Source organism: Sitodiplosis mosellana, unplaced genomic scaffold (genome assembly GCF_009176505.1).
Source record: "Sitodiplosis mosellana isolate CC-2019 unplaced genomic scaffold, AAFC_SMos_1.0 Smas_scaffold_6165, whole genome shotgun sequence".
In the NCBI taxonomy this organism is placed as follows: Eukaryota; Metazoa; Arthropoda; class Insecta; order Diptera; family Cecidomyiidae; genus Sitodiplosis; species Sitodiplosis mosellana.
In genome coordinates, this window is record NW_022601406.1 from 318,022 (window position 1) to 329,108 (window position 11,087).

General features: G+C 36.9%; 1 protein-coding gene across 1 annotated transcript; it reads left to right on the top strand.

Moving 5' to 3' along the window:
• Positions 1-7,395: 7,395 nt before the first annotated feature.
• Positions 7,396-10,790, top strand: LOC129574770 (sporozoite surface protein 2-like). The gene is made up of 8 exons (XM_055457235.1): positions 7,396-7,429; positions 7,968-8,060; positions 8,247-8,282; positions 8,384-8,452; positions 8,552-8,590; positions 9,480-9,572; positions 10,107-10,343; positions 10,443-10,790. The coding sequence occupies exons 1-8, from the start codon at positions 7,396-7,398 to the stop codon at positions 10,634-10,636; spliced, it is 795 nt and encodes a 264-aa protein (XP_055313210.1). The 3' UTR covers positions 10,637-10,790.
• Positions 10,791-11,087: the final 297 nt, after the last annotated feature.

An 11,087-nucleotide genomic window follows, 5' to 3' on the forward strand; every position in this document is an offset into this window, starting at 1 on the left:
TAGAGAGAGAGAGAGAGAGAGAAAGAGAGAGAGAGAGAGAGAGAGAGAGAGAGAGAGAGAGAGAGAGAGAGAGAGAGAGAGAGAGAGAGAGGAAAAGCGCGAGCGAAACATGACGAAAATAAGAGCAAAAAGCGAATGAGCCACTGCTCTCCGTCTGACCGGAGAATGCGAGAAATTCAGTGGAAAAATACTCGATTTTTCTGTTAGGCACAAAAATTACATAATTCAAGCCAAGCACACAATTGCAAAGCAATCCAGCGAATGAACGAACGAACGAATGTGCGATCCATGCCAACACAATACTAACAGTATAGTTGGTATTGTGTGCGAGAATTGTCCGCATATGAATTGGCGAACCGAGAGACAACCAACCAATCGACCGACCGACCGACACACAGAGTCACACACTATCTACATGTATGTAGATCAAACGAACCAAGTGCTCTGCTGCTACTACTGCTGCTGCTACTGCTGCTGCTGTGCAAGGCAAGAACAAACGAAGGATGAATTAAATTAATACGAAAAGACCGAATGTTAGTTAGATGGAGAACTAAGATTAAAATAAGTCTTGAAAATACACCCGAATAAAAAAAAACTACACATACACAACAATAAAAACGGCAAAGAAGAAAAGAAAACGGAGTGGAGACAGAAAAAAAAATTATCGGAAAAGTCAATATATATCTTGTTGTGCATTATTACATACATATCTTGGTCGTTCGTTCGTTCGTTCGGTCGCTCGCCCATGCACATCGAAACATCAGTTTGCAGTTAGTTCGAGTGAGTGAGGGCCGTTTTATGCGTATATTTCGCTTTTGCGACTCGGATGTATTGTAAATTGTTTTTTGAGGCGTTCAAAGTGCGCACACACACACACAGAGAGAGAGAGAGAGAGAGAGACACACACAAGTGCAAAATGGGATGGGTGATGATGGCCGGCTGCCTGTCTTAATAGGCAGCCGCCATCGAATGAAAAATAGTATTTGAGTATTTGGTCCATGGTTAACTGCAGGCGACGACAAATGGCAGTAAATCTTGTAACCAGCAGTAGCAGCAACGACGACAACGGCGGCGGCGGCAATGACGTTTAGTTTGGCGCCATCTGCAAGTAGCAAGTATTTTGCCATACAAATACGTTCAATTGTAGCTGTCATTGGTTGCTGTCATTGATAATTGACGGAGTTTCATAGTTCAGCATTCAGTGCCAAGATGTCGCTTAAATATAGCATAAACACGTGCTCCATATAAAAAAAATAGGCAAATTTTATCATTGACGGCGGCAGCGGCTGAGGCAGTAACACAACAGTGGCAATAGTAACCCAGGATATTAAGTAATGCAATTATCTGGATAAATCCAGTTTCGTTGTCATCGCACGCACACATCACATGCCTGGCCAAATTTCATATTGAATATATTTGACGGCCGGATTCATATATGGCCGACGAGGCAGTAAGTAAAATGGCCAACACACTAAAGACGACGACGAAGAAATGAAAAAGACGAATCGGAATCGGAATCGGAATCGGAATCTGTATCGCGCGGCGGCGAATATCAATGTGGTTTTTAACTTAACAGCCGGATAACATATATATTTTGTCCTTTGTCTCACTCTCTCTGTGTCTTACATTCTCTCCGTGGTGGCGCTCCTCATCTCCATCTCTCAGTGCAACTACACACTATTTGATTCCTGCGTGAAATTTTTCTCCCTCAGTCTCTTGCTTGTTCAAATCGAATAGAGGTCACACAGCATCGCGCACACAAGACAGATAGATTTTCTCACATAAAGAGCCGAAAAGACGATTTTCATGTAATTGAGTTGGTGCGCGCGCGCTAGCTCATTTGCTTCGTCTCAACTCTGTTTCTCATATGTGTATTTATTTTATTAAATATAAATCATTGCGATTGTCGCGCGACGAAGATATTTTTTGTTTCTCGTTGGTTGTCGTTGTTCGCTTTTTTTGTGTTTTCTAGTTCTCGTTCGTCTTTTTTTTTATGATTGCAACTCGTCTTGCGGACGAATGAACAGCAAAGATATGAACTTATAAGTTTTGATGCTGCTGCTGTGGCTATAGCTGTCGCTGTCTATCGCTTTGCTGAAAATCACACACAGTTTTATCACCGCGGCTCAGACATACAGACTCTTATCTATCTTTCGCGCTCGCTCTCAAACCCCAATTTTCATCCAACGTTGAATATGATACAATAGCACGCGCAAACATCACAATAACTTAACGCGAAATGTGCGAAACAGACCATTTTATCCTCTCTCTCTCTCTCTCTCTCTCTCTCTCTCTCTCTCTCTCTCTCTCTTTCTCGCTATGTGTTTTACTATGTCTTGTCCGCGAATCGTTCGAAATTTTATTGGTAAAATCATTTGAATTGCGTCTCCTATACCGAATCAAATTCCGAATCGTCTGCCTGCCTCCCAATGCCATTCGACATGATAATTTGAATGGCGTGAGTGAGTGAGCTCGTTCGCGCGCATTTGCTCGTTCGCATTAAAGAAGAAATTAGCGTTTATTCAGTCTTTTTCACTATCTCTCAAACTGAATTGTTTATCGTTTGCAAAATCAATTTGCCGCAAGAGACGAACAGAGCAATTCAAACTGAAAAAAAACGAGAACCGAAGAGAAAGCTTTTCACTTGGACCAAGCTGCATGTAGAAGTATAAATCCAGGCGCTTTATGGTGTGCATGTAATAATGATGCATTTTTATTTTGTTAGTGTTCGTTCTTGCCGCCAAATTTGCCGCCTTTTGGATTAGGCTCCTTCACATTCCCACATTCAAAGTGAAAAACAAGAGAAAAAAAACGCAAACTGTGCGAAATGTGTTTTGAACGAATGAATGAAGTTTGTGCAAAGAGGTGGAAGGTGTTGCATGGAGCGCACGTGTGTGTTTTTTTTTGATGACTTGTATCTCCTTGAGAATAACGACGACTACGACGATGAAGATGAAAACAACATTTATTGGAACGCATTTTCGCAGAACATACGTTTGTTTACCAGCTCGTTCGCCACAGATTGTGCAATCTAAACACACATGCACTTTATTCGTCGGAAAAAAAGTAAACCGCACACGTGAACACACACATGCAACGTGTGGAAAATTCCTCGGTCGACATTTCTGTTTGGATAATGACCAGAGTGCCAATGTTATTTCGGCCAAACGACGTAATCACTCAAGTATTTTTTTTTCTTCTTCTTTTCTTCACATTTTTCTTTTCATGTTTCAGTCAAAATAAATGACATGTAGCAGCGCAGATTTTGATGCTTCTCCGAATATTCGTCTTCAGATTTATTTTATGGCTTTCTGTTTTCAAGTTGCTTCGCATACACAGATCGAATTATATAGACAAATAGAAAGAACAAAAAAAAACCGAAATTTCTGGATATCTCCGGTTTGATCGAGAGCAATGAAGAGAGTGAGGGAAAGAAGAAGAGTGAGCAAATTATATGAACGCGGTTTTTATTTGTCTTTTATTTGAATTGTTGGTTTTTTTTTGTCCCTTCTCTGGCAAAATATACGAGCAGCGACAACACACCAAAGTACTAGAAAGGTCATAAAATTGTCTCGTATACTTTTCGATGAGATGAATGTGATGAGGACGACGACGACGACAACGATGAAATCCATAGACTATATATTGAGATTTGAGCATGTGCATTCGACGATGCCGCGGCAACGAGGCAAAGCTGCGAAACAATCATCATGTGTCCAACTGATTTATGCAACAACGAATTATTATTCGCATAGATTTTTCTTCTGCTCTTTCTTTCTCTCTCTCTCTCTCTCTCTCTCTCTCTCTCTCTCTCTCTCTCTCTAGCACTCTCTCTCTAGCACTCTCGTCTGAAATTATCGAATGTTGATTCGACAAATATGTGGGAAACTGCTTTCGCATCATGAAACTTAACGACGTTTATGTTGAATATCGCGAGAAGCGATCTCTCTCTCTCTCTCTCTCTCCTCTTCTTTGGTTCCCTCTTCCTTCCGCCGTCAATATCATCATATTTACAGTTTCCAATCGAAGTTCCCAGAAGAAAACTAGAAACACGCTCACATAGAGATACAGCGCACATTTTTCACAAACACATCAACGGCAAGCAACGACAAATATGGCTGCCAACAAACCGTTTTCAATATCAAAACTTTTAATTAGAGCATTTTCATTAGTGAGTGGCGACGACGACGATGTTGATTATGATGCTCCATTTATAGTATATGTCTTCCTCTTGTTGTGGATCGAGTCATAGGAATTTGGCGGCAAATTGCAAACAATGTGCTCATTTTCCCGATGATATGGCCAATTTGTCTTTAATTGGCCACGGTAAAACTGACTTATTGACACCTTCGATTATGTTCAACTGGTGTTGATTAAAGCAGAAATAATTCGATTAAGCTATCAATAAATAACAGGAAGCAAGAGATTTGGAGTCCTTTCCATTCTCTTCCGCATTTATTTCCGTTGAATGTGACTCATTGCAATCGATTTTTGAATCATTATTACCACTGAACATTGTTTTGTGTTTGATAGCAAGAATGTCAGCGATTCATGAATCCGATAGGCACCTGATGCAACTGTTGATGATGAATGCAGTTGGTTCAATGATAGAACTTATGACATTTACCATCGACTAATTACATAAAAAGTGATTCGAATTTTGAGGTCTAAGAAAACATACAAAATAAATGAAAATCTGAACGAAATGATTTTGGTTGAAACTATGTCTTATTCTTTTTATATGCTTATGTGCTCATCATTCGAACTACCATCATGGAGTAAAGTTGTTTTTCCACCACAGTCGACACAGAAGAACAGCAACTTGCAATGACGTTCAAACTGTGTTTGCCATTTTGCTTTTTTTTTTTCTTCTCATTGCGTCTATTTTTCTTCTGCATCTTTTTTTTTATCTCTTTGATAATGACGCATTATTGGGTGTAATTTATTGGCACACATGCTTTATTTGCGGTATCTATTTCACAAAATGCTATCATAATCTAATTTTAACTCGATAAAAGACTCACCAACGCAAATCAATTTAATCGTACTAATGCAATTTGTATAAATACACGAGCGCAGCTTTTTCAAATATTCCTTCCCTTTATTTCGCCAAATATGCGTCGAACTTTCGCAAAGCGCACGTCTTTTGCTCTTATTTTACCTCAATGCATATTTTTTGAAATAGGAACTAAATCAATATTGAAAACAGAAATAGGATAACTGAAAATAAACAAATTTATTAATATTTATCTATTATAAATATTCAGCGGTAAAATTTGAACAGTTGTTTTTCGGTCACGATTATTTTCAGATTTATTTTCATTGTGTACAACGAATACACAGGTGTTTTTTTTTTTTCGTTTGTTCCACACGACTACCGAATAGTTATTTGAATTAGTTTTCACGTGTGATTTGAGATAATAAAACTATTTCAATTGTAATTTATTAATCCCGTTATGTACAGACACACCCATCTGATGAAACACTTGAACTACTTAAAGTTTCTAATTTAAGCTTTTTTTGCGAAAAACTTTAACGCTTAACATGAATTGATGATTTGGTGGTTAGCAATGAAAAACTGGCAACATTTTTCTAGGTATTCTTTATTGGATTTTATGCTTGCAATGAAGTGTGGTAGTTTTCAGTTTAGATGCAATCGTGTACGTGGTTTTGTCTCCTTTTGCGTCATGCAATTTTTCTCAAAAGAACTTTTTTTTTTCGAAAATCAAAAGTATGTCGAATTTCCACAGAGTTTTGAATGAATGTCGATTATTTATTTGCCCATTTTATACGCAATGATTATGGAAACTATCTCATCTACTACCCTACATCAAAGATTAAAAAAAGAAATTTCTAAAACTAACGGAAATTTTCAGACCTACCGGTCTACATATTGGGAATCATTTGTGTCACTGGCAGTAAGAAGTGCCAGTGGCACTTGACCATTTCGTAACATCATTCAAACCATGCATACAAACGATGTTCGTCAAACAAAGAAAACAAGTGAACAAAACCGCTTAGTTTTGTATATACAGTATGAAAATTTGTCCATTGTATAAGAAACGTTCAAAAAGCAACTACCGGAATTCCGGGGTTTAGAGCTGTATTTTCATTTTGAAACTACAGATTTCTGGTTGAACTACCGGCCATTCTGTTTATTTTTAGGCAGATTTTGATTTCATCCCTATTTTAATCTCTGCCTTATATGCTACTTACGGAAAAGCTGATGAGTTTGGCTTTGATGCGCATTAGCATTTGATAATCTATTGATTGGTTGTATTTTTTCTTTTTTTTTTTTTGCTTATTTGCTGATTTTCGGAAAAATACGAATAAATGTAGAGAAAGGTGGGGAAATTCGGAACACTTTATAAATGGATAAAAAACCGAAACAATTTTGATGCAAAACGTTGATGGAGAGCTAGAAAATGACAGAAGGATTAATTTAAATAGGGAGCACTTCAGAAATAGCGATTGTTTTTAGTCGGATTTGTAATTCTTGCTTGTGAATCGCATGAATTGCAATGAATAATTTGTCGAAATTTTCGTATAAAGGGTGTTCCGAAATTCCCCATGCACTAAGGTTTACAGCATAATCGTGTTTTGGTCACTCAATGAATTTTCATGCAAAATTCCTTTTGTGAGTCGAAATATTAATGGTATACGATAATTATATAAACATATTCATCAGAGTTGATTCTTCGAAAAATGTTGTGGATCCAATGCAGACAGGCATTCTCAATATTAAATTTTCACAACTCGATTTCATGTCGATGTCGCAAGAGCTATCAGTACGTGCACACGCGTCGGCTGCTAATAGAAATATGAGGTTTTGTTTAGAGAAAACGATGAAAATTGTTTCCATTTCTCAAACTATTCATTCGCGGCAAATTTGATGGTGTTCCGAATTTCCCCACCTTCCCTTATTAGATTTGTTTAGTATTTCATCATTTTTTTTATAACATCGCATATTTGAAAAAAAAAATACAATTTCTATAAACAATTCTGCGACGTGTAAATTTCATTTTCGGCAAATAAAAGTTATGGTCATATAACGAATCAGTTTGTAAAACAATGCGCCGAAATGTATCCATTCCATTGCATATGAGAAAACAATATTTTATGTTATATTACACCGTTCTCCTTGACGTAGACATATCACATTCATTGAACAAATTTTTGTTGCCCAACAATCTGTTTGAGTGTGCACATAGTCGAAGAGTTATTGTCTCGACTGTTATTTTTGTTGAAAAAAAAAGATCAATAACAGACTCTCGTAATCGCCGAAAATTTATGCGCGGAATGGAGGAAAAATTGAACACAATATTTGTACAATTGGCCGATTGAATTGTGCCATTTGTTTTCCACCTGTTTTGCTGTTGTAGAGGTGTGATCGCGATGAGTATAAAAAAGCCACCGATCCGACAGAAAGGTATCAGTAAAATTCTCAGCTTTCAACGGCTAAGTAGCATTTGAAAGAGTGAAATTTTAACTATTAACAAGATGAATTTCTTGGCTATTTTGTCGATTGCGTTAACCGCAAATTTCGCTAGTGCATTCCCTTGATTCAATGGCGACAGTGATAAATATCAACTCGTTGGCACTAAAAATTGTTCACCACCACCATACAAGATCCCGATTAATCTGAACGCGCTTTGGCCCGATATTGTTGACTTTGTCAAAAAAAGAAGGCGACCAGCGTACGGCTCAAGTGTTACTCGAACTCCAGGACAAACTTTTATGCGCTCTTTAGCAGAAAAATAAATCTTCACCAGGTAACATCAAATCATTTGAAAATTGTGAATAAAAAATATGTGTGTCCTTCAAACGACCTGATTCGAAAGACACAATTTTTTTATGAACAGCTCATGAGTGAATGTATTGAAAAATATATTTAAATTATTGAGCATACTTGTGACGTGATTTTGATTAAAATATTTTAGAAATAAAACTGTTTTTTTCCACTATAGGATTCGAAACTACACCGGGTAATTATCCAGGATCGGATGAAAACACTCCACGAGGCTCGACACCATTGCCAAACGGGCAAAATCCAAATGGCGGTAACCAGCCCAATTACCCAGCTTAATGGAATTATTTCAAAATGATGAAAAAAAATTATGTGATTTCGTGACGGCACTTGAAAAATTTACTCAGAGCCGGATGAAATCCTTCATTACTCTGACTGATCAATGCTTACGTTGTAATCAAATGTAACAGAGTTGTTGAATATTGAACATTTTTTTCAGGCTCTCCAAACGAACCGGGCTATCCAGGCCACCCAGGTAGGTAATTGTAGTACTCTCGCTCATGCTCAATTTTGGCAAAGAAGTCCCAAAATTCCAATTATAAATCAATATATAATCTCATTTGTTAACTCAAACAGGCAAGCCATCAAGCCAACAGCCAAACAGCTCAAATCCAAGCGGCCAAAATCCAACCAACGACCAGCCAGGTAAACTATTTTTATACCCTCGTTAATACCAAACTTTGGCACAACGCTTCCAAATTCTAATTATGAATTCATTCTTTTAATCATTCTACGGTACTCCAGATACTGATGGCTACTGGACACCAGGCAAATACATCCCAGGTGAGAGGGTATTTTGAGTCCATATGATATTGATAGAATGTGTAATCGCAGTCAAGATATTTATGCGATGTGTCACAAGGCAAATGCTAGACCCCTAACGCCATCTATTGATTTTTGTAGAAATCATTAAAAGAACTGAGCTTCATGTCAAGTCTACTATTAAGTCTAAACCTTAGACTTAACAGTGGACTTGACATGAAACTCAGTACTTTACTTTAACTTAACTTACATTTGAGCTACTTAAACTAACTTAATAGCAAAACGTCAAACCAAATGGTAGTTGTACTCGCTGTTGACGTCTATTGTATTTGCCTTGTGCGATGTGTCTACATCATTGTATCAAGTGGTCGAATTGTCATGAAAATCAAACTGCTTCCTTTATATCCATTTCATAGTATTCCATAATAAATTTCATAATTATAAATCCATTGTGCTAATGATTAAAAGGTACCTCAGGAACCAGTGGTCATTGGACACCAGGCACATGTACACCAGGCGAGATTTGTTTGAATATGGAAGTAGTGGGCTTCAGAAAGGTTATTTTGTGGTTAATCCACCAGTAATTGACTGAATGAAATAATGCGAAGTTGCGCTCAATTCCAACGCTGTACCTTCTCATCGTTGTCGCCAATTGGTGTTAGCAAGTGTACTACAAACAAAATGTCAAAATCAATGTCAAATTAGTCAACAGAAGAGTGAAAAAGTACATATAAAGTGCTTGTAGTTCACTTGCTAGCACCAGTTGGCGCTTTGGAGCTATTTTATATGGGAACTGTCAAGAAACCGCAGTGTTGCTTACTTCGCTCTTAAGATGTCGCCAAAATAAACATGAAACCAAAATTTTATTTTAATATTGAATACGATTTCTCAACTCTTTTATGAAAACCAGGACAAAAACCGCAGAGCCGTATCGGAAAGCCATCAAGTGGAAACCCAACCAGCTCAAATCCAAATGGCCAAAATCCAGGCGCATATACACCAGGTAAGATATGTCCGAATATATATAAGTAGTGGCTTCCAATAACGTGTTCGTTCCAATAACTCTCTTTCTTTTCATTCATTGTGAATTGATAACACTTAAATACTAGGGGAATATCACGCTTAAATTATTTCAAATGTTTCAAAAAAATCCAATTTATCTCTAAGAATCTGTCGTATGAAATATGGTGGATTTTTGTGAATGATATTTAAATGTATTTATTCGGATTTAATGCAAAAAATCTCAAATATCTCCAAAATCCACAAAAATCCGATTTATTTATTCGAAATATTTGAAAATATGTCATACAACTAATGTTTATTTCAAATATCTCAAATATCTCAAATATCACAAAAATCCACAATTGTCAGCCGTATCCACCATATTTCATACGACAGATTCTTAGAGATAAATTGATTTTTTTTGAAATATTTGAAATAATTCAAGCGTGATATTCCCCTAGGATATTCTCCGAGCTTAAATACATCTGATTTAATATAAAATTTCACTTATTAACACAATTAAAACGGCAAACAGGAAAGTCATCAAGCGGAAGCTCACATGATGACCTTCTAAAATCGGTTCCACAAATCCAAACCAATGGTAAACCACTAGATGGTCAGGGCATTATCAATAATCTTAAGAATTGTGTTGATCCAAATACCAATACCATTGGTGCCCACGATTTATTCCCATATTTGAATGGTCAAATTGATATGCCACTTAGCAATTTGCTCTCTCGGCCAAGACAAAGCTTCCCCGTTGATTATGATGGTTTGTTATCGAACTTCAAGAATATTGGCTCTAAACTTCCAATAATCCCAAGCAAAAATAACGGTAACTTCTTTTAACATTTCACCAATATGTTGCCAGGAATTAGTGAATCAAGCAGTGGAAACAGTGATTTGTTGAGCAGTTTATCAGTTAGTGGATTACTTGGCGGCAGTTCGTCATCATCAGGTTCAAATGGTGGAAGTGGTCTTCTCAGTGGACTCGGTGGAGTCCTCAGTGGTGGTAGCAATGATAACAAGAAAAGCAGCGGCATTCTTGGCGGTCTCTTCGGCTAAGCATCAATACAATCTACCAACTTGAAAATTATCGAATGGAAAAAATACACTTGATCAATACGAATTCAACATCATCTTTTGTTCAAGCAATTTCCATGCAAATCAAGAAAATGTATACTTAAAACAGCTAAATATATACACATTACCATCAAAATATATCGAGTTTTTTACTTTTTTCTTTTGATTTGGACACATTCCCAAACAATTCAAGACAGCCGTATTTCGATTCAAATGTGATGCACTATGTTATCACGCAAATGAATACATTAAGCTTTAACCGAATGATTTGCTATGTAGAAAAATTCATTGGTTCGAACACAAAAGCTTACACCATGCAATAATTTTAAACTTTTATCAAAAACACATGTCGAACCAAGCAAAAACTGCATAATTGTTTTTTTTCAGATGAAAACGTCAACGAGCATCAGTCGAAAAATATATTTGAAATGAT